At 40.6% G+C, this 23,855-nt stretch overlaps 1 protein-coding gene and 1 long non-coding RNA gene across 2 annotated transcripts in view; one reads left to right on the top strand and one right to left on the bottom strand.

Moving 5' to 3' along the window:
- Positions 1 to 672: 672 nt before the first annotated feature.
- pitpnc1b (phosphatidylinositol transfer protein cytoplasmic 1b) lies at positions 673 to 16,870 on the bottom strand. The gene is made up of 10 exons (XM_051406158.1): positions 16,216 to 16,870; positions 11,690 to 11,838; positions 9,339 to 9,427; positions 9,089 to 9,096; positions 8,864 to 8,935; positions 7,134 to 7,226; positions 5,029 to 5,184; positions 4,094 to 4,157; positions 3,813 to 3,899; positions 673 to 2,152 (listed from the first exon to the last, which is right to left on the bottom strand). The coding sequence occupies exons 1-10, from the start codon at positions 16,261 to 16,263 to the stop codon at positions 1,995 to 1,997; spliced, it is 924 nt and encodes a 307-aa protein (XP_051262118.1). The 5' UTR covers positions 16,264 to 16,870; the 3' UTR covers positions 673 to 1,994.
- A 173-nt stretch (positions 16,871 to 17,043) lies between these two features.
- Positions 17,044 to 23,855, top strand: part of LOC127366865 (uncharacterized) — an 8,838-nt gene continuing 2,026 nt past the window's right edge. Inside the window, exons 1-3 of the long non-coding RNA XR_007885398.1 lie at positions 17,044 to 19,841; positions 21,131 to 22,381; positions 22,499 to 23,855. The exon at positions 22,499 to 23,855 is cut by the window's right edge and continues 2,026 nt beyond it. This is a non-coding gene — a long non-coding RNA (uncharacterized LOC127366865). The remainder of the gene's footprint in view (positions 19,842 to 21,130; positions 22,382 to 22,498) is intronic.

Genomic DNA, 23,855 nt, shown 5'->3' with positions numbered 1-23,855 from the left:
CTCTGCAGTACTTGTGAACACTCCTGGCTGTGTTGAGCACTTGCTCTTTTATATCAGCCTCCTGCTGCTACTGTAAAAAGAGACATTGAGAGAAAGAGTTTTGTGTGCATGTGTTTATGTGTTTGTGTGTGTCTGTGAATGCATGTCTGTAAGCCCTTTGTCAGGAAGTTAATAACAAATTGTCATGCTGGTTCTTGATTTGTATGGATAAAAGAAGCCATAATGAGCCCCATAATGCGAGCTATTTAGTGCACCATTTGAAGGAATCTGCCATGTCTGTCAGTCACAGGAACTTCCAAGTCTCTCCGTGACAAGCCTGGGCTTTTGTCCTGAAGTCTTGAACAATAAAGTGATACAGCGATGACAGACATGCACACACGCCCAACTCACAACCCCGCATCTGTTAAACATTCATTATTCTCCTCTGCTGACTTGCAGAGAGAAAACTGCCACAAGCTACAGAGCCAAACCAGGCTGGACCAAGTGGCTGCCTCTTTTCATGTCCACTGCTGCTGGAGCTGGTTCCACATGGCACACAAGTGTGAAATTGGTGAGTAGATTACATGTGAGTGCCGTGATGTGCCAGCAGCTGGTCCATCTTTACAGGTCAATACTGATCAAACATGGCTGATAATGTGTGCAGTGAGTCCATTTTCAGGACACTAGTGAATCTTTTCCCTAGAAAGAAAGTGAATTTATTGATAAAAATCCATTACAAAAGACTGAACAGTGTAATTTCACATACATTTTACATTTGATTAATTTTCATATTTCATTCAAGCTGAATATTTTTCACAAATAAGGCAACAGCAAAGTGTATTATTTCATCATTGATTCCTGATGATGAGAACCATTTCTCCTCTAAATGTTCATTAAAAAATTAAGTTGATAGTCCTATAAATGCTCATATCATTGACTCATGATATCCCTGGCTTGACCCATTTGCAGCTCTCAGCTAAACGATCAAGGAACCAATACAACGCCTCACTGCCCTCTGTCAATATACCTGGTCTGACCTATTGGCTGAGGTGGAGAGGGAAGAAGATCCATAGCATTGACAGCCTCCCCAGTTCTCCTCTGCTCTCTCATTAGATCCACTCTATTAAACTCCTTATGCATCTGTCTGTAGGCTGCTGGCCGGGGGCTGGGTGATCGTTGAGTTCCACCATGTCTGAATACAATGGAAGGCTTTTCGATGACAACAGTAGAAATAGTCTGAGTAGGCACATAGGGTTTGTGTATTATTGTGCGTTTGTGCGGCATTTGTCTGATTGTATCATGCACCAACTACATGTACATAAGTAGAAATAAATAATTAAAAAGAAAAAACTTATTCGCTCTCTGCCAGAGAGTTAGATTAAAGGATCGATATTGTTTTCATATCTGTATGATAAACGAGCCAGCAGCCAGTTGGCTTAGCTTATCACAAAAACAAAGAAACCCCTCCTCCCCGGCTAGCTTTACTCTGTCTATGGTTCCAAAATCCACCTACCAGCACATTTAAAGATAATTTATTAAGACGTTATTTGTTTAATCCAAACAAACATAAACATGTAAAAACAAAGATTCAGCTCAGTTCATAATATAATATGTAATAATATTATAATCATAAATTGTCCAGTACATCAACACCCATAATGTAATTTTTAGATTTTCTTTTTTTGTACAGATTAATCAAACAAGATGTTAAACGTGTTAATAAGTGATTTTTCCTCCTGTTCCCACTTTCTGCTGAGATAAGCTAACCAGCTGCTGACTGTAGATTTATATTTAACTGACAGATATGAAAGTATTGATCTTCTCATCTGACTCTCCCCACAGAAAGTGATAAAGTGTATAAACTAATTACATTTAGAATTATGTTAATATCAATGTTTGCATGTGGGTGTGTTGGTGGTTGAGAAATAATGTCACATGACTGGTGAATGTTGACATTGGCTTCTGTGTGTATGCACTGTACACTGTACTGTATGTGTGTGTCTGTGCTTGAGGTATCATTCAGGGGTGGAGTTGAGGCGAAGGGGACTGTGCGGCACAGAGGAGGCAGAGGGGTCAGACATGGCCGCAGTCGTCACTCCCATCTTCTTCAGGGAACGCTCGTCTGTCACTGAGATGGAGCGAGAGAACGCAGGACGAGAGGCAGCCGGTGGGCCTGAGATAGATAGATAGATAGATAGATAGATAGATAGATAGATAGATAGATAGATAGATAGATAGATAGAGGGAGATATTTTTTGTTGTACCTTTTTCCTTTATCCACCATTCTCTAATCGTTTTGACAACACAAGCATTTCACGTGTCATGCCAATAAAGCAAATTGAAATTGAAGTTGAAAGACTGAGAGATGAAGGAAGAATGCAATACACATGACATGAAAGAAACAACAAGACAGAGATAAAAGAGGAATATAAGCAAAAGAGGCACTGAGAAGAGGAGAAACCGAACTGTGTTTGAGTTTTCAATTTGCTTAAGTATACTTAAGGTTTGTGTGGTACACTTAGATTCACATTAGTTAAATCTCTTATTGGTATTCAACTCACACACCCGATGTTTTATTAGACTCTCTAGAGTCAATGACATCCATTTACTTTTATTACAGCAGATGAATGAAATGAAAACTATTATTCGATCTGTGCAGGGATAAACGCAGTGGCAGCGTTTGGCCTGTAGGGGGTCACGGCGGTGCAGCGAGCTGCAGCAGGTTGAGCAATGACTGCAGATTTGTTGCAGCTTGATGTCTCTCATCATCACACACAGAGGGAGAGAGAGGGAGAGAGAGAGAGAGAGAGAGAGAGAGAGAGAGCGCGAGCGAGCACAGGCAGCAAGATGCTACAGGCCATATTTGGAATTCTACCTTTGATATCGCTCACATCCAGCTAAGGTTCACCAGACTAACCAGCAGGGGGCAGGGTGACCACACACACACACACACACACACACACACACACACACACACACACACACACAAAACACACATGCACATACACAACACATATGCCCGGACACAGACCCCCACCAGGGCTGACATTTGCAGCTAAGTGCTGCAATGGCTGGTTATTTATGTTGAGAGGGCTGGTGATGGGGAGAGTTCAGCAGGTGGCTGCATTACACTGTTTATCAGACCGACGCAGTGGCATTATCACTTCATGAGCCAGCCTACACTCTTCCTCCCCCCTCACATCTGTCTTTCTGTCGTCCTTTTTCTGGGCATACACCCTCTGCCTCTCCCTCCTCGCTGCTCCTTGTGTTGTGAAATGCCTCCTGACTGCTCTTCCCTCTCTCCATTTTTCTCCCACAGATGTACATCAGCCATCTGGGTACTTGTAGGGCACAGCTAAGGCACTAGTGGTGCAAGCAGTCTCTGTGCAAGCCTGTTAGCATTACAGAGTTCATTCATTCATTCATACTATTTTGCAGTGTGTTGACAGCATTAGATAACATGGCAGGCTAAATAAATACAAAATACCTGTTCAGATGTATTTTAAATTCATAATGATCTAGAAAAATGTAAAATCAGTGAGGTTGTTTTGCCTCTCTGTACTTCTTCAGTACATCTGCTGTATTGCCTACTTATTAGGCTGAAATTGAATGCAAGAATAATTACAGCGGAGCACAAATAGCACAAATATACATATCAAACTTTATGTTTTTTTTAATCTACTCTCCCTGTTTTCACCTCCATCTCTCTCTACTTTCACCGCTCTCACATCCAGCTGTATTCACTGTCATCTCCCTCACTCCCCCTGAGTCTGTCTCCTCTCCCATCCTCTGTGGTATTTCAGTACAGTGGAGGTCAGGAGCTGCAACCTCACCTGTGTTGTTCTGGTTGGATTTGACTTTGCTGTTGGTCTTCTCTTGCATCGCCCGCTCGTACTCTCTCACCTCCTCCAAATTCAGTCCTGTGGGAAAAGCAAAGTACAAACACATACAGCATCAGAACAGAGTATGAAATATGTTTTAAATTTCACAGGTTGTATATTGAGGGTAAAGTCTTATTTAAAAATTCAACAAAGTACAACTGCAGTGTTCCGAATGTTTTATCTTGTTTCTGTAACATGTAAAACTTTGCATCGTTACTGTATTTCTGACCCACCGTGCCATTCGTCTATCCACGCTACTGCTTGCCTGTGGCCAACCAGAAGAATGTCCCGGATGTTCTGAAATAATAATGGAAACATAAACATGGCTGGGAAAAAGAAAACTACATGGTGCTTGAAGCGTGTGTGAAAAGCGGTACATTAAGCATTATGTTACAGTATGTCATTGTCAGAATAATGGCGATACCTTTGTATAATTACTTTGAACAAGTGATATTACAGTTGAGATAAGTAGAAACTTATCTCAGCTGTGTTATTTGCACAAAGCTTTGTCAAAACGTAGCTCACATTCCTGTAAACGCTCTTTCTTTACTGTAACACTGGAAAAGGGCGTTACTAGTTTTGCTTTTACTACTTTTGGTTTTTCTTCATGCGTCATCGCTTGTTATTAAGAGGGATTATTTCCTCAGCTGTTTAACTTGTTCCATCAACCTCTGTAGAGAGAAACTCTGAAAACATTTGTTTGTGTCAGAAGAACAGTGGGCCTTTTACTCTCTTGTGCTGTAAAACAATGCAGCAAATTTCCTAATAAATCTGACCCACTGGTCAATTAATAAACCTTAGTGCAGAGGCCATTTGAGGCTAACAGCCTTCTTGGCAATAGTCTTGGTAATTATACTAATGTCTGGAAATTATTGTGGTAATTTATTTGTGTCAAATTCAACACATGGTACTTTCAAATAACAACAATAATAATATCAGGATTGCTGAGGATTGTCATTTTAATGTAGATGTACAAAGTGAAAAACTCCAACACAGAAATCAATGCATAAATAAAGCAGAGCACTTCATTCAATCTAATTAGCTGTAAGTCCACCTTGTATTCCACCTACAAGGGCTTGTAACAGTAACTGCAGATCATATCTTGATCCAACCCTCTTTACATCAGCACAGGGGAAAGGCATGATGGGAAAAAAAGGCTCTGTCTCACTCTGTGTATGAACTCCTCGGTTCTGGTCTGGAAGCCGTACACCTCGAAGCTGCACTGCACCCTCTTATAGGAGCACATAATGGGCTTGTGCTCGTCTCTCCAGCCTTTCTCCAGAGGCCCTCGACCAGTTTTACTCGACTGCCAGCCACTCAGGTCCTGCACAGAGCAAACAGTAGGTTTGTACATTACTTGCTGAGTCTGCAGAAACCATGCCGCTGTGAGGCGTCTTCAGGGGGAAACGATGGATGTTTATGTGTGTACTGCAAGTGTATATGTGTGTGTGTGTCTGTGTTACCATATGTGTGTGGAGGTGCAAGCAGATTGTTGCTCAACACAGCCCATAATTGTGATAACACACATTAGGCATCTGTGATCAAATGATGATTTGAAAGTGTTGTTTTTATATTCTCACCGTTTCACTTCATCTATTAGATGTGTTTGTGGTTTTGTGTGTATGTGTGTGGATGCATGTGTACATGAGCATCTCTGTTAATGTGTGGTGGCTGCATGCTTCTGTGTACCCCAGACCTGTGAAGTGACCTTTGTCTCTAAGGATTTGAAGGGTGTAAGGAAGTATAAAACATTGGTGGGGAGGGAATGAAGATAGACAGATTTAAAAGGGTTGTGTGGCATATTGCTGATTTATGCTCTTTTAAGAAGCATTAACGTGCATTATGAACCATTATTTCTTAAACCTACTACAAGTTTTTAACTGGTTATGAAACAGTCTAAATTTCATACTGATGCCCAAATATGACCTACAAACCAGACCATCAATGAGGAGACTAATTCTATATGATTATTCTTAATGCATGCCACCTGGTTGGATTTGGTCGGATTCCCCCTGAAATGAACGAGGGAATGGAAACACTACTGCTTTTGTCTACAAGGGCCACCAGAATCAACACAAAATAAAGTTCCTTGTTGCTGCTTTAAGTTCTATATTTTGGGAAATATACTTATTTGCTTTCTTGCCAAGAGTTAGATGACATGATTCATACCACTCTCATATCTGTGCACTAATGGAGCAAAGGCCAGAAGGTGATTAGTTTAGGTTCAATTCACAGGGGGAAAACAGCTAGTCTAGCTCATTCAAAAGTAAAAAAAAAATAGCTACCAACACCTTACTAATTAACACTTTGAATCTTGTTTGATTAATCTGTACAAAAACTGAAATAAAAAAACATCAAGTGGTGGTTTTTACGGGGAATTAGCATTGTGTAAACAGTTGCCCTTGCACACACTGCGCACTCAAGCTGTGTCAGCAGTTTAAGAAAGTGTATATTGATTAGCTATCACTGCTGTACGTTGTGCAGTGAAACAACAAAAACAACAACAGAAGGATATGAGTTTACAAAGTTCTTCAAAGACGAGAGTAGTTAGGAGAATGCAACACTCTGTTACGTGTGTTGTCGTCTTTCCAAGATACATTTTATTCATACTTTGGTCAAAAAAAAGAGGTACAGACCAATCATCAGCGCCAAAGACAGCTTGACAGTATGCTTCAGGTAAAACAACTTGCAATGTGCAGCCTAAAATAAGCATTTAATAAGTTATATACCACATTATCGTTTATCAAATTGCTCTGAAAGGAAACAATGTCATTTGCCACTGTCGTCGTTATTGTTGTGGTGTCGAATCAAGTTAGAACGATTTTTAAAACTATACATTTATAGTTGTTTTTACAGTTATCATTCTTGGTGTGGACGGTCCTTAACTACCCACGGGTTGCCAAGAAAATCACAGAGCATGTAACTCACCACAACATTTCTGTTTGTGTGTGAATTAAACAGGAAACAATGTGTTAACTAGAACACTTTAGAGGTTCTGATAGGTGTATTTTTTAACTTTTAACAGAACAAGGCTAGGTCTTTTCTTTACTTCCAGTCTTTAAGTTAAGCTACTCTACATGTCTCCAGTCTCTAGCTTAGTGGTACCGAGCTCTTCACTTAACCAAGTGCATTTGAATAAATGCTGTACTATTCCTTTAATGTTATCACAGATTTACCTCAGTAGGCTTTAGTTAAAGTTTTTTCAATAATTTGTTTCTGCCTTCATGTGGCTATTTGTGGATATTTGTTTGCTTGTTAAAGTACAGTACGTACCTCCATCTCTTTGTAGTGCTTTTCAGGGATGGGGTCACTCAGGATATCCAGGAAACTCACATTCTCTGCTGGGGTCGGCGTGTCCCCAAACACCTGGAGCCAAACAGATGGGGGAGGTCATACAGTATAATGAGAACAGACACACATACAGTCACTCACTCAGTGGAGTGCGGGATGAGAGTAGATGAGTAACTGTGTAGAAAACTGAGGTCACACACCATAACACCCCTCACTATATCCCACCCTGAGGCCCTTGGAGCAAATCACACTGGAGCAAAGAGAGGAGAGAACAGAGAGAGAGAGCAGAGGAGGGGGAGATAAAAAAAAAAACAACAAGGACGTATGGGGGATATTAAAAGAGAGGGAAAAAAGAAGAATTATGAGAATGGAATACACTTTTCCTTGAAAGTGAATGGAGGGAAGCTTGGGAGAGTGCACTTTTATCTGACCTTGCTTAAAATTTGTTCTAATGCCCTGCTGAAGTTGTTCATTTCACAGCTGAAAACTAACAAATAAGAAAAACCAGCCGTTAGATAATAGCCCGCTATGCTCCTGTGGTGCTGCTGTTGGTCTGTGTCTACTCAAGGTCTCGGTCCCTCTTATGGAATATGTTGCATTAGCTGGATGTATTGTGTTGCTTTTTACAATGTGCTCAGGGCATGGCGCTCTCATGGTTTCCTTGTTATTGTCGCTCTGCGTTTTTTGTGTGGTCCAGATATTCATACAGAGACATAGAGAGCCTTATCAGTAGTAGTATTCAAAGCCACACTGTAATACTATGTATTTGTAGTATTACAAGTCCTGCATTGAAATGTAAAAGTAAAAAAAACACACAGTGACTGTTTATGTCTACTATATATTATGGGATTACATAATTATTACTTGTGCTTTAATGTATAAGAAACAAATAAAACATGTTTTGCTATGAACTATAACTATTTTATATAGGGCAGCAACTAATGAGTTATTCATTACTGATTAATCTACGTTTTCAGTTAATTTATTGAATGTTTGGTTTGAAAAACAAACAACAAAAATGTAATAAAACAATAACAAAAAAAGAGGCCATCCCATCTGAAGCTAGACAATGATTTAAATGAATTGTTTCAGCTCTCATTGTAGTAATACATATAATATTATGGATATTTTAAAAGTTCTTCATATGTTTTGTCTAGAGTAGAGATATATCATGAAAAAGAAAGTACTTTATGTCCTGTAGCTTATGTGATGATGTGTGTAGATCATGTTCAGCTCTCTGTGAATGCTTGCATAATAATAATTCTATGTAACCTGTGATTACATGACATGAAACGAGATTCACCACATTTCTTTCCTCGAACCAAACTCTAGATCTCCCTATTCTGACATGTTGGGTCTTGTTACTTGACTTGATTCCTTGATTACACAGCACAGACAGAAGGGACAGACAGACTTGCAATTGTTGTAAATTTCTATGTGTGTGTGTGTGTGTGTGTGTTTATGTTCACTTGGACCAAATGCAGCATGGCAGCCGGGCTCACGGCCGCTGCATGTCGGGTTAATAGATCTGCCAATACTGCATTTTGTGCTTTGCTTGTTTTCCTTGTAATACGCACATCAATTTGATGAACATTTTCTTTTTTTGCTGCAGAGAAAATTGCAATTTCTCTCCTTCCCCTTGTCCTTCTCCTCCCCCTCTTCCCTAATCACTCCATCTCTCTCACCTCTCGCTCCCTCTCCGTCATACTCACATTGTCGTTATCACCGTTGTTGTTCTCAAATCTTGTCTCAATACGGATGCTGAACTTGGGGAGGAATGATACCTACGGGGGTGACAAGAGGTAAAAATGGAGAAAAAAGGGTTGAGGGCAGAGATAGAGAGAAGGGAAGCAGGCTGCAGATTAGATCCACTGATACTGGAAAGACATGAGCTCTGTTGCATTCATGTACAGTAAATGATGTGTGAGAATACTTACTGAGTACTCTGCAGCACCAGGGACGTTCAATATGGATAGGGAGAAACGGCATTAGTTACTCATACATGCATGAGCACGCAATTGCTCTCACACATATATACACATTACCACAGGGGAATACATGCAAACATAGTGCTAAATATTTGATGGCACTTGGAAAACCAGCTGTTACAAGTAAATAAGTTTTGTATAATGCATTGAGCTGAAAGTAAGCTGATGTTTAACACAAACAAAGGCACTCAAAACACACCTGTGATGGTGTACGGGTAGAAGTTCCAGGCCTTTTCTGTCACATAGAAGAATCGCGGGACGAACGCTTTAATCCAGGACGGCAGTTTACTGAAAAGCAAAACAGGAAGCAAGAAGAATCACGGTCACAGAGTGGAAGAGTAGGCGAGGGGGATTGTAGAGGGAGACAGAGAGATCCTAAGTGGTTTTTGTGCCATTTATAGCCAGATTACCTGTAGGCTACTCACACCGCAGCGTTCATTTGTATGACTCATTCCCAATTACACCTGTGGTGATGAATTGTTACTGTAGCTTCTAGGTCACATGTCAGAACATGATTGAGGTAGAATACATTTTGCACTCACTGTACTTATATATGTGTGTGTGTGTGTGTGTGTGTGTTCCAGCATATCTTTACTAATGAGGACCAAATGTCCCACAAGCACAGAAAGATTAGGAAAATCCTTCACAGTGAGAAAATTTCTTTACTTCTCTAAGAGTTTATTTTAGGATTAGGCCTTGGGTTTATAGTGGTGATTAGAATAAGAGTTGAGGTTACATTAGGGTAATGAGTGAGGTTAGCTTAGGGTTAGGAAATGAATTCAGAGTTAAAAGACAATTCGGGTTGTTTTTCTAGACTGGGCTTTCGCCATAATCACAATTGGCTGATTAATGGACTGTCACCCTGAGCACAAAGCAAATAAACATTCTTTCAGCACAATGACATGGACACTGTGGTCACATATATCTTCAAATTCCTGAGGTTGAACAATAATTACAACATTTCAGTTCTTGCATTTATTGCATACTTCCTTGTTTACTTTGAGAGACTGTAGATCTTCTGCTATGTTTAAATCATTTTGGAAAAACATAAAGCCTTTTACTTTTCAAAAAACAGTTTATTTTAACACCACTGATCTAGGATTTATAAGCGGTGTATATACCTAATAAAAGGTTTATAGCACACTAATTAGATAGAAGGACACTTTGGTGTGTGCAGGCAGGTTTAAAACAGCTGAGCTTCAAGATTCACTCTGACCTTCGGAAACAGTAGTTTTAATAATCATAAATCTTGTAACTTTCCCTATACAAGTTTTTTTGCAAAGCTTTCAGCCACATCTGGTGGCCTTTGTGAGTGTATAGAGTTTCATCAGAAGTATTTAGAAATAAATAAATAATTTATCAATTAAAATGATTAAAATACACATCTGGTTAATAAACAATAAGAGGAGTCATAGTTGTTCACAAATACATTAAAGTAAGACTATCACTCTCCTTTCTGACTCCTTTCTGAAAAGTTGAATGAGAAGATCAGTACCACTCTCATGTCTGTATGGTGAATATCAAGCTACAGCCAGGTGGTTAGCTTAGCACAAAGACTGGAAACAGGGGGAACAGCTAGCCTGACTCTGTCCAAAGGTAACAAAATCCACCTACAGTTTTATGGAGGGTTATTGTCCTATCTAGAGTTCAAGCAGCAACTTCCTTGAATCCCTCCTGGTTGCCTGGCAACTGACAACAAATAGTACGGCAAATGACCCCCAATAAAGCAGAAAACCCTTTTTGTATGGATTAAACAAGCAAGACATAATGTTTTAATTACAGAGCTTTAGGGCTAGTAGGCACATTTTGTTATCTTCTGACAGAGCCAGGCTAAGTGTTTCCAGTCTATCTGCTAGGCTAAGCTATGCTAACTGGCTCCAGCTACATAGTTAAAATACAGATATTTAGAGTTGCATTGATCTTCTCATCTTCTTCAAGTCTCTGCAGGTGTATTTCTCAAAATGTCCTTCAATAAACACTTACAATTGTGCTAATGTCCGCTTACAACTTCTATTTAGAATGAACTATTCACAAATAATTTGTGTTTTTAGCGAGAAAACATGGTTATAGTGTGACTAGCCTCTGATGCACTGAACTGCCAACAGAGATGGTTAGCACTGCAAGCGAAATCTCAGCTTCTAAACATTCCTATATATGCTGTAATGCAGTCATCTTGTTGACATGGACATGTTTTTCCCAGCTGGAAGTCTGTTGTCACACAGAAGACTAGAAGGGTTTACTGGATGAGCTCATGGTACAATTACATAATGTTTCACTGTAACCCTGCAGTACAGGCCTCAACACGTTTCAGGCAGGGGGTACTTGGACTTTGGATGTAAGCAGGTTACACTGCACTGTGGTGAAATTATGTTTTATTACTTATCAGTAGTGAAACTCAGATCTACAGGATGTAAAGCTTTGCAGTGAAGTAAGAGATCAAAGATCAAATACAATCAATTATCATAATGACAGAGCTGACAACTGGAGGATAAATAGCTACAATTATTAGTATTAATACATCATTAGTAACACAATGGAGTTGAACTCTACCTGCTGAGGTAGATTCGCTTCTCGGTCAGCTGTCCCAGGCCATACTGGGGGTGAGTATCTGACTCATTCCTCACCACCTCCACCCCTTCTCCCCCACCACTCTGCTCACAGCTGTGCTTACTGATCATATACAGCTGCCCAATCCTGTACTGGAGGCCGAGAACAGGTTTAGGATGGGGTTTATGGAGATGGGGATGGGGTGAAAAAAGAGAAAAAAAAAAAACAGTGGTGAGAAAACATGAAGCAAATTATGAGTGCAGTGTTAGATCCATTCAAGTGTTTGTTGATTGCAATAATGCATTGAGCAAGATTTAATTGAGCATGTAGGTCTTCATGTTCATCTCTGATATCTTAAAACTATACTGTTTAACTCACATATTTTTCCTCTTACAAATGAAAAGTTGAATTCATTAACAATTAAAGGCTTCATTGTTGGATTCAATTCTCTTAGAGGTTTTACAGTTACAGCCTTTCTTGATTTGGTAGGGCCAGTAGCTTATAGAGGCTAATAAAAGAAGCTCAGAGCAAGTTCAATCAGGAAGACTATCTTTATGCCTCATTCATTCACAGTTCTCTCTCCTATTCTCTCTCCTTCCTGCACTAACCACAGCTTCACAGACCCCTTCAAATACAATGTCCCAATGAGGTCTAATTGCGATTCACATTTCTCATCTTTATTGCACACAAGTCAACTAAATATTTATGTTACTTAATGTAGATTTGTAGTGTTTGCCCTTTGGAATTAATGTAAGACCTTGTTGTATTTATTATAAAGGTTTTTATTTTATTTTATGGTTGCTCCACGTTGGGTACGCTTATGATACTGTGTTACTATGGCCTACTTTTCCAGCTTCATGTATGTGATTTGGAGGCTGTCACATTGTAAATTGATGTTTAGTGTTAATGCCTTGCTACTGCAGGTGGTTGTTTGCAGACTTGCAACCACTCCATGTTTAAGATGGCTTCTCACTGTCTTAAACCATTTGCCTGATGAAGGACTAGTACTAAAGTGCATATATTCGTCTTTCCAGGTCAAACTATTGTTAGCAAACTTTGGATGGAGCGGTTCACCGATGTTACAGTAGGATTATTTTCTACTTGTTCTAATATTACACTACATTGTAGCATTCAGCATCATCCCATAGACTACTTGCTGTGGCCACAGTAGTGACTAGTTATATAGTCTCAATTTAGTTTTTTTTTAGTTTTTCCTAATCCGAACAGTGGGTCTAGGGATAGTGTGCGCTGTACGTTGTACAAATTTTGAAGCCCTTTGAGGCAAATTTGAGATTTCAGGCTACTTAATAATAAGGCTTGACATTTAAGACAAGGTTTAAATTGAAAGATATCAAAATTTCTCATACTGATAATAATTTTGAGGACTTCAATAACCAAAAATCCAGTCACATCTGTTGAATCAATGAACTGCACACTCCATTGAGGAAATTATAATAACCATCAGCCACTAAGAGCTGGTGAGAGTAATGACAGAAAAATCTCCTGGCAGTTGGTTCAGCCAGAGTTGCTGAGTCCGATTTTGTCTCGACAGGCACTTACTCAGTGCTGCTTAGGCGCAAGCTTTGTATTTGCTCTTCATTTTTTAAATAGTCACTTCCTGTGTATAAAGATTTCCCTCAAGTGGCCATATCAGACATCAAAATTTAATTTGGCCAGCAAGGGTGAATGCATGGTGTCTGAATTAGGGTGAGGAGGGGGCTTTGTTCTCTGCTGCAGCCCCAGTTTGTGTGCTGATGAGGCAGGAGTATTCTAAAGAGCACGAGGCCTTTGGACATCTGGAGCGGCCTCCTCCATGAGCTCAGTCTGACAGATTATGTATTTACAAACCACACACTTAACACAATAATACAATATATTTTTGCATTGATGCCGCTGTCATTCTCTGTCTTTTCCTCCTCAGCCTTATTTCTGTGTACAGTACTGCATTTCCTTTCATTTCAAATCACTTGATAAACTTTGTTTTTAAAGTTATATGAAAAAAGCAATGAAATTATAGTGTAAACAACTAAACTGTTCTTCTGTGGCCACATAACGTAATTCATTTTGTTGCCCTATATTGCTGTGCCACTAAAGCATTGTTTTAATTAAAAGTAGAAACAGAGAAAGATGGTGAGGAAGAGAGAAAGAGGAGGGCAGCTTTCAGTTTGCCATCCTTCACTGTACTCTACTGACATCGGCGTGACACTCCTCCTTCTTGCTCTAATTACTGTAGAATGTCAACATTCAATATTTACTTATTGGGTATTCATGGGACTTAATTAATCAAAGCGATGGGTGCTTAACAGACTGCAGAGGACTGAGCTCCTCCCACACACAGGTTGTGAACGTTTTTCACTTTCTAGAAAACTAATCTTGGCACCAAGATGAAAAGACTTATCTATCCTTAAATCACCATTATGCATTCTGAATGGCTTGGATGAGTGATGTGTTGAGAAAGTCACTCAAATTCATTGGCAGCTTTTGGCATGTATCTTCCTCCTACTGTCTTTAAAAAAAAAAAGATAACAGGTTTACAAGCAGCGAGTTTGTCATAAATTCCCCAGAGGATAAATATAGCCCATCATTCTGTGGTGGAGACAAATAGTGTCAGAGTGACGGCAACCGAAAATGAAAGAATTTAAGATTAAAAGGAGGTACAGCTCAGAGCAACTTTTACTAGTGATAAAATGCTAAGAGCAAAGACTTTGTTATGCAACCTTGGATCTGTCCACTGAAAATGAAAATGCTTTTGCGAGAGGCTTACAAAAGCCTTAACTAAATATTTGCAATTGATTGTGTACTCAGCTCCAAACAATTACACTTATCCCTAAATAATTACCTGCCTGGATCAAGCACTTCTAATTCCCTTTAAAGTGTTGATGTACAGTCTATAAAAAGTATTCATCCACCTTGGAAGTTTGCATGTTTTATGGTCTTCCAACATTGAATCAAAGTAGATTGAATGTGGCCTTTTTGACACTGATCAACAGAAAAGGATGGCTCAGCTTTTGAGGATGGCCTGCTCTAGGCAGATTTACAGCTGTGCTTTATTCTTTCCATTTCCTAATGAGTGATTCATCTGTAGAGATAGAACTCTCCTTGTTTCTATGCCCTGACTTGTGGTTTTTAATCTTCATGGTGCAGGTTTTGCCATAATACTGACTCAGCAAAAGATGGCCCTTCCAAATACAGGTGTGTTTATACTAGAATCAACTGAAACCCCTCGGCTACAGAAGATCTCTATTTAACTTATTATATGACCAGTGCTACACAAGTAGGTGAGTCCTGTGAAAGGGGAAGAAGATCTGTTTTTAGGGTCTTTTCTGTTGATCAGTGTCAACAAAACCTACATTAAATCCAACTTGATTTACCGCCATAAAGCAATAAAACATAAAAACGTCCAGTAGGGGGAAATACTTTTTACTGTTCGTTATTTTGAGGTTATGGGTTGGGTGATGAGATAAACAACACATTGTGCAAAGTGACTTGAATCCTTTCCTCCACTGTACTCTACACACTCACACAGGGAGAAAGTTGGACTTTCAGTGTCTTGCTCAAAGATATGTTCATCATGTGCATATGAGGAGCTGGAGATTGAACCACCCGCCCCTCTAAGCCACTCTGCCCCCCTGAACTACAGCCACCACACATTGGCTTCTCAGACAGCAGAATACAATAGTGAACATTCCTTAACACAGCTGAGCTATATTATGTTACAGAAGTACTACTGAATATTACAAACCAGAAATATGAAGCAATGGTTAGGCCGTTGTAAATGGCTTGGACTGTAGTAACTGTCACGATTTGATACTGACTCAAATAAGCTGCACTTAAACTTACATTACATTCAGGCGAAAGAGGATTTACTGCAAGCTCAAGTTTCTGTGTGCCCTATACTGATACTGTAAATCCTATTCTGGACTGCTATTTGTCACTGTCATTGTTGTGGTAACAGGTAGAATTGAAAGGGGGTGGGGGTGGGGGGGTACAAGAGATGATGAGGTCATTCTTTTTGAAGGACACTGTGGTGCATAACTCCCTCGTCTGCCCACCTTTCTCTTCAGCGGAATCTCCTTTGTTTATAAACCTGCAGGCCAAATGCCTTTGTAGGTCTTGCAAAGCTGTAACCAGTCCAACTAGTTTTGAGCTAGGATCGCTAGAGCAAGCGAGGGAAGTAGAGAAACAGAAAGATGGGAAGATAATTTAGATACAGTAGTGCTATGATGCTACTAGCCAGGTGTTGTGAATTGCCTGCCGGTGCAGAACATACCTCGTTACCCAATGTGCCATAGCTCCCACAGAGCAGCCGCGGGAGGTCTGTGTGCTCTGTTGGCACGTTTCTTATCAGTGCATTAACACTTTCAAGATTACAAGTGAAAACAACACTTTCACAATTGAAATGAGACCCCCTCTTTTGTTCTGTCATTTTAAAGTTGTAGGAGGGTAGTGTGTGTGTGTGTGTGTGTGTGTGTGTGTGTGTGTGTGTGTGTGTGTGTGTGTGTGTGTGTGGGAAAGACAAACACACTTACCTCATCCACAGTAAGTGGCATACATATGCGGTACTCTTTCATCAACATGGTGCTGTTACAGTGAGGACTGTCTTTGAGAACTGTGTCTGTGCTTGAGTCCGTCTATCTCAGCTGTCTTTGTTGCATAGTAGACAGGCTCAGGCAAGCTACACTGATGCTGGACTGCAGTGACCTCTTTTCTGACGCTCCTCTTCCTTTGTTTTGCTGTTGTCAGTAATCCATGGAGTTAAATCCAGACCTCTCAGTCAATGAGTATCTATGTTGTTTTCTTATTTTCCTCCCTTTTTGCCCACTCCTCTCAGCCTCGCCTCTCCTTTTTTGTTTCTGTTGCTCAATTAATCTCCTGTACCAGACTTTTTAACTGCTGTCTCTCCCTCCTTTTCTTGTTACTTCTGCTTTCTCCTCTCCTGCCCTCAGCTGCCCTTTCTGTTTGCTGTTTTCCTCACTTAGTTTCTGTTTGCTTTCTTTCACCACAGTGAGAAAGGTAGTAATTAGCTGTGAGTTGAGATTGAAACCTAACCAATTCTACCTGTTCTTTCCCCTTCTCTGCCTCTCTGCGCTTTGTTTAATTCCTCCTCAGACTTCTCATGTGTAACCTTGCTGTCTGTTCAGCGCTCCTCCCTTTTCCCCTCAACCGCCCTCCGCTGCTTTCAGTTCCTCACAAATTCCTTTGCCTGTTCCCTCCTTATCTCCTTTTTTTTCTAGTTTTTCTAGCCCTACCTCCCTCCTTCCCTCCCTCCCAGAGTATCCACTCCCCGCCCACTGTACTTTACTACCTCCTCACCTGTGTCACCCCCCCCCCCTCTCCCTCCCTCTCTCTGATCTTTATCTGTTCTTTCTTCTCTGTCTCTGTTTTTAACAACAACACTCTATCAACTTTCTATATCTGGAAACATTAAGTAACACAGTTTGCAGACATCAGTCTGGGATTTTGAAGCACATTCCTTCTTTACCTCCCTCTCAACACTCAGGTTATGACAGCACCCAGGGTACACAGAGGGGTAGTCAGGGTGGGCCATTGGATTAAATATTACCAGAGCCATGAGAACTTCCATTAAGCACAGCGCCAGACTCGCTTACATTGTATTACCTCATGACCTTCAGCTGGGTTTAATTGAATCCGTGTTTAGTCAATGAGTAGTGGGATCGAAGCAGTCATAATTTCTCGCCCGTGTCCGTCCTTGAGTCACGGACCACTCTCTCTCCTTTTGTAAGAGTGAGAGCTTGACGGCGAGTGCCAAGCACATATTGTTGCCTCCCCATCAAATAAGAGAAGCAGATGTTTGGCTTCTCTGGGTCACTCTGACAAGGGGCCAAAACCAATAACCAGCCCTGGATTCTTCCCTTTCTGGTGGAATTCACTTGCTCTTCCTTAGTGTGCCTTGAGACGGGGCCAAAGTGGCTCTCTTCTCCACGTGTCTTCGCTATCATCTGCTTCGCAGTGAAAGAGCGGTGAAAACAAATTCCTGGTGGGGTTTGCTCCTATCTTATCAGATCAGTGTTTAGAGAAGGGAAGCCACTTCAGAGAGGTGAGGCGTGCTTTGCTTGTATCTGTCTCGAATTCTCCTTGGACTCAATGTACACAGAGAGCTCTGACAGCACATCACCACAGTTTAATGTTTGATTGGCAGTGACTTAGATGCGTATTCAGCAGTTGATCGAGTCATTGATCACTTTGATTGATTATTTAATTGTGGTGTGAGGGTTGGGAGCTGGGTTAATAGTAACCATGGTGAGGAATGGCAGTGCTCTCGGATGACTGATCCTGCAAATTATGGAGCTGATCAAAAGGTTTCTTCATTGATTAATGGATGAAATAGATGTTTACTATAGTCTGCGACAAGAAAAGTCAGAAGTGGAACTAGTTATAGTTACTGAAGAATACAGAGAAACACTATTTTGAAATCTCTGTAATTTTTTCCTATGTGTTTTTGTGCATTTTCACACCTTAATTAGAAATATAGCAGTTGAGAGATGACAGGAAATGAGGGGAGAGAGATGGGGAAAGACATGCCACAAGGGCCCCATTTACACCTGGTATTAACATGAGATCTGTATCTGGATACATTATCTGGTATAATATCTGATCAACGGGACTTGGTATTAATAAGCGTTCTCATTATCTTGATTCTATCTGCATTGTGATCTGATCTCACTATGCAGATTAGTTAGGTGGGGCAGGTGGAAAAAAAACACACATTGTCCTACCCAGGTCAGGTAAAAGCATTTGATTAAATTTTTGTGAGGTATAGACCTGCTATATACTGCTACTTGTAGAGCTAGCAGGAAGAGGCTGACTTGGGTGCAGTGTTCTTGTCAAGACAAGTCCAAAAACTAATGCTTTTGCCAATGAGATGAGTTTTGGCAGCCAGTTGTTTCCAGGCAGCCAGTGTCAGTGCTCGTTCTAAATGGATTTTGAATTAAAGCAATACCCATTATTGGTTTCGTTTTGAAGGAGGAATTCCAAGACTTAATATTTGACGAGACCAATAGCCAAGTCCAAGACAACAGAAAAAACATCTCAAGTCTACTACAGCACTGGTTAGGTGCTCTGACGTCACACTATATCACCACCTCCAAATGTGATCTGACCGGTTTGATTGCCTTAAGATCACAATGCCTGCATTTACATGTTGCATTAACATGTGCTGTTCCTGATCAAGGTAAGATAGCCATAAGATAGCCATGTTAATGGTCTGTAAATGGTGGGAAAAAGTTCCCGGCTGAATTTAAACCATTGGCGCCCCCATTTTCAGTCTTTGCAACTGAAGAAAATGCAATGCTTTGGTCATAGACTGTTCTTAATGATGCTGTTGTTAGTATTAAAGAAAAAATTTACAATGTGCTTGAAGTCAAACTTTCTTCTGCATACTTTAATTTTGCTCAAACACTTAATTTGACAATTTATTTAATTTAAAATAAAAAATGGGAAACGGTTCAGTTAGGGTTAGAAAACTCAGAACTATGACTGAAGTGTACAATGAAAACTCAGCTCAATGTACTTTTGTGATGAACTGCAAAATGAATAACAAAAATTCAGCTGAGGAAGCAGTGCAATGCTTTAATCAGAATGAACATTTTGAAACTCTACTTCTGGTCAGAGCTGCCTATCCTTATTTTGTGTCCTGCAGGACGGAGGAGCAGGCGGTGATGGAATTGGAGGGGACTTCATCACGGTGCTTACACCTATCACATCCCCTCACATCATTAAATGAAAAATGAATGGGTGCACTTAGAAAACTGGTGAGGCGTTCTTTGACCTCTGTGTTTCCTGCCCCGACTGTGTTCATGTGCGTGTTTGGTAGAAAGACAATGTGTATGTGTGTGTGTGTCTATGTGTGTGTGGGGCTGTGTGTCAGTGCTGCGAAGATGGTGAGCAGTATGGATCTGTATTAAGCTGGAAAAAGGAAGGAGCAGATCATTAACTGGTGGGCCAGCTGCCATCGCTGCATTACCGGCTCTTCAATCTCAAGGTGTGGTCACAAGCCAAGGTCAGAGGTTCTCTGGTGTCCCCTTCAAGCGTGTGAATGATGGACCCTCCTGCCTGGGCCTGGATTAGCGGTGGCTTGGTTGGATGGCACTGAGCTGATACGCTGCAGCTTTTTCATCTCACGGCAGGGTGAAAGGTAAGGCTTTGAGTAAGATTTAAGATGATGAATTCAGCAGTCTGCGAGGATAAGGTTTGACTGGTTTATGAGCTCCGTGTTGTACAGTTATGAAGTGTGGTAAGTACCAGCATCTCTCTGTGAGTGTGTCCGGATTCTCAGCCTCCCTCCCCTTCCCTCCATTATCACAAGAAGCCCGCCGGACGCCTCTGATCTCTGTTTTGGTCCAATCATCAAAAACCTGAAGTATTTAGGTCAGACTTTAGCCTAGCAAAGAGAGAGACAAGAGGAGAGAAAAATAACAGAGAAAGAGAAAGTACACATTCCATTATTGTCCTTTTTTCATAGTGTCTCAAAGCACAAACTCCGCCAGATGTAACTGACACAGCAGACAGAAAGGAGGCTGGTTGTTGTGCTAACATCTCTGTGGGCTGTGATGTATAATGTGTGTCTTATGTGTCGTGAGTAGGGGGGTTTTGTATGTAGGTTTGTGTGGCTGGCTCCACTGTGTTAAGATGTAAGCTTAGTCTTAATCTCCTTGTAGTTGAGTATCAGGCTGGTGCTAAGACATTGATTGGACCAGCTCCTTAATTGATACCACTGGAGGACCGCCCGCCAGGGGGAATGTGGTTTCTATGTGTGTATGTGTGCCTTTTGGTGTGTTAGAAGTTAGAAGTGAATCCCCAGGAGACCTGGATGAAACAGAGCGCTCATTTATCCTTATCGAATCCCAGTATCGTGTTGTCAAGCTGTGTCCCACTGGGAAACACACGCACGCCAGTGAGGAAGATGAGGTCTTATCCGACATCGTTAGGGGCTCCAGACAGTGTTCCAGGCCACGCCAATCAGTGCAACACCCCAACATGACAACTTGGCGCAAGAGAAAGTGCAACTGCCTTCATTAATTCCTCCAAACACACACACACACACACACACACACACACACACACACACACACACACACACACACACACACACACACACACACACACAGACTAGGTGCCCCTCACATGTACACCCATCTTAACATATGCCATTACACACACACACACACACGTCTTGCTCTGGTAATCAAGTCCTGAGACTCCAATTATAGGAAAGAATAATTCATTTGCAGCTTTTTTCCATATTCATGAGCTCAGCAATATAGACTGAATTCCATACATTGTTGAACGTATGTTCCCAGATGAATTATAGATGTTATTTGAAATTGTTCAGTGTTCTTAAATGTCATCATTAATCTGAACAAGGAACAACAGTGCTGGCTCATATCCTTTGAGGAGAGTGAAAATGTGTTTTTGTCTCTGCAGAGTTTGTGTGTGAAGAAAGAAGATAAAGGATCCAGATCTATTCTATAGCTTGCATTATTCCTTTGTGTATTTGTGAGTCTGAGCAAGAGAGGGAGAGAGAGAGAGAGAGAGAGAGAGAGAGAGAGAGAGACAGAGAGAGACAGAGAGAGAGAGAGAGAGACAGAGAGAGAGAGAGAGAGAGAGAGAGAGAGAGAGAGCAAGGAGGGTGAAGGAAGAAGAGAGAGTCCTCATGTGCATTGGAGGCAGCCAGAAGCCAGTGTGTATCTAAAGGCGTTCAGAGCAAGGAATGATCAGAGGGTGTGAGCCCAACACATTCATCAGGGCTCTCCACCGGGACATAAGTTGAGGCACACCACAGAGACGAATAAAAAAGCCGTGGACCGAAAAGAAATGAAATAATTTATTCCAGGAATCGAGTGGAGGAGATTTGGAGAAGTATGTGTGGAAGGGGAAGGGCAGAGGAATGGATTAAGGCTGCGTTCAGTGTCTGCGTGAGATAGAGGCTAGCACTGTGGCCCTGAACTTTTTCCTATTCCACACACCGCCACTGAAAGGAAATTCAATTGCCACTTACCCTCACTTTCTGCCCGGTGTGTGAGAGCGGAAGGAAAAGGGAAAGAGAGATAGACTCAGCGACTGAATGCAAAGTAAATGCACACATATAGAGTGGAATGCAAGGTGGGGGAATTTAAAGAAAGTTGAAAAAGCCATCTCAGACTCTTTTAAAAACATGGCAGCGCTCTGTGGCCCCTTCACTCTTCTTTACTGAACCCCTTCCCTACTATCTGTCTCCATCTCACCTAACCAGCCCTCCACCATACCATCTTGCTCTATGTCAAAGCTCAATGTCTTTAATGTTAATACCACACAGTCCACGCAGGCTCAGAGCGTAATCCCAATAGCGTTCAGCCTGGTACTTTTCTCCAAAAGAAAATAAAATTTGTTGAGTTCACAAACAAGTGTTTGATGCGGCACCGTGTGGAAATCTCAGTATATCCCCTGCGGCTCGAGGTCTGTTTGTTTAACGACATCCACGCCAGATGGAGGAACTTGCCAGTCACAGTGAGAGGAAACAACACAACCGGAAATTTAAGTAAAAACATCACATGATGTGTGTCATGATGAAGGAGTCCATTGGATATATTTCACTAGGTTCAGCGGACCAGCCCTCACACACTGCAGCGATCAAAGCTAAATGTGGCACTCGAAGCCGCCATTTGGCCTGTGGGAACATGTCAAATTCAATTTCAGGTAGAGTATACTAGCAGTCTGACACCACTCCTCTGAGACACTAGGAGCCTTCTAACAACCCCGTAATCTCTCACTCCTTGTGGTCAACTTCTTTCTACCTGTCCTTTTGTGTTTCAGTGGGACTTGACAGAGACACTGCAGAAATCCAGACACAAAAAAAGAGATCTTTTCTATGTCTTAATCAGCCTTGTTAACTGCACTTTGATTATTAGTCAAATGAGTTTGAATTGCTTGTGTACACCATCTGTCTGTGTGTGTGGGGAGTTAGGTTAGGGTGGTTATTAAAGTTTAACAATGGTATTATTTGATATTTACATGTATTATGGCTTATTTATACTCACCACTGTAACAATGAACAATTGTTATGAAATGGAAATGTGCAAGTTGAATTACAGTGTCCAGTGTGACATAGTTACATCCTACTACTGATGCAGAAGAAAATGACTGTTTCATAGCAGCAGTAAGAGAGATGGTAAAACAGACATATAGTTACAAAATGGAATAACATTACATGTTCATCAACAGGTTGTGATGTTATCGAGTGTCAAACAGTAGACTGATAGATTAGTTTGAAGCTTATAGCTTCTCCAATGTGAGGATTTGCTGCTTTTCTTTGTTCTGTATCATTATAAACTGTATCTTTTTGTTTTTGGATTCTTCTTTGGACAAAAGACATTTGAAGACGTCACCTCGGGCCCTGGGAAACTGCCATCATGAACTTTATTCACTATTTTTGGAGATGTAGACTAAACGATTAATCGAGACAATAATTATTAATAAGAATAATCGTTAATTGCAACTCTAGTTAAATTAGTTTTTAACTCTAGGAGAGAAGCGTTTTCACAAATCAGTTGAGATTGATCAACAACTGTTATTGTATTGCTGTTGTAGTTCATTATTTGAGCATGACACTTAGTTGTATGTAGTAGTAGAATATAACTAAGTACATGTACTTAGGTACTGTACTTAAGTACAAGTTTGAGCTGTACTTGAGTATTTGACAGTGTATGTACTTTCAAATTAAGGTTTTTTGTATACAAAATATATGAAGAGCGTATGTATGATGCATTAAGCTACCTACAGTAATGGCACAAGCAGAGTAACGTGTATCAGACTGTTTACTGCATGTTTCTGAATTTGAAGTAGTGTGTCAGTCGTTGTTGTTGCTGGTCATTGCACTACATCTCTATGTCCCATTTATTATTTTCCCAGTTAGGCAAAAACCCCAGACACTCGGTTTCAATTGCTTGAGAGAAAATAATTGGCAACTATTTTGATAAATGTTGAAGTTGTTTTTCATGCAAAAATGCCAAACATTTCATGGTTCTATGAGCTTCTCAATTGTAAGAATTTGTTGCATTTCCTTGTAATTACTTAATTTCAAATAGTTTATTCGGGATTTTTCTGAATAGAGTATTTTTTCTTTACTTTTAATACTTAAAGTAAATGTTTACTTACTTTTGCTTAAGTAAGA

Source organism: Dicentrarchus labrax, unplaced genomic scaffold (genome assembly GCF_905237075.1).
Source record: "Dicentrarchus labrax unplaced genomic scaffold, dlabrax2021, whole genome shotgun sequence".
Lineage (NCBI taxonomy): Eukaryota > Metazoa > Chordata > Actinopteri > Moronidae > Dicentrarchus > Dicentrarchus labrax.
Note: the sequence above shows the minus strand (reverse complement) of the source record. Positions and strands in the feature narration are given on the sequence as shown.

Coding starts and splice junctions, on each gene's coding strand:
- pitpnc1b (XM_051406158.1), bottom strand. CDS start 16,263: ATGTTGATGAAAGAGTACCGCATATGTATGCCACTTACTGTGGATGAG. Junction 3,900..4,093: donor GTGGATAGACGAATGGCACG/GTGGGTCAGAAA, acceptor CTTTTCCCACAG/GACTGAATTTGGAGGAGGTG. Junction 2,153..3,812: donor ATCCAACCAGAACAACACAG/GTGAGGTTGCAG, acceptor TATCTATCTCAG/GCCCACCGGCTGCCTCTCGT.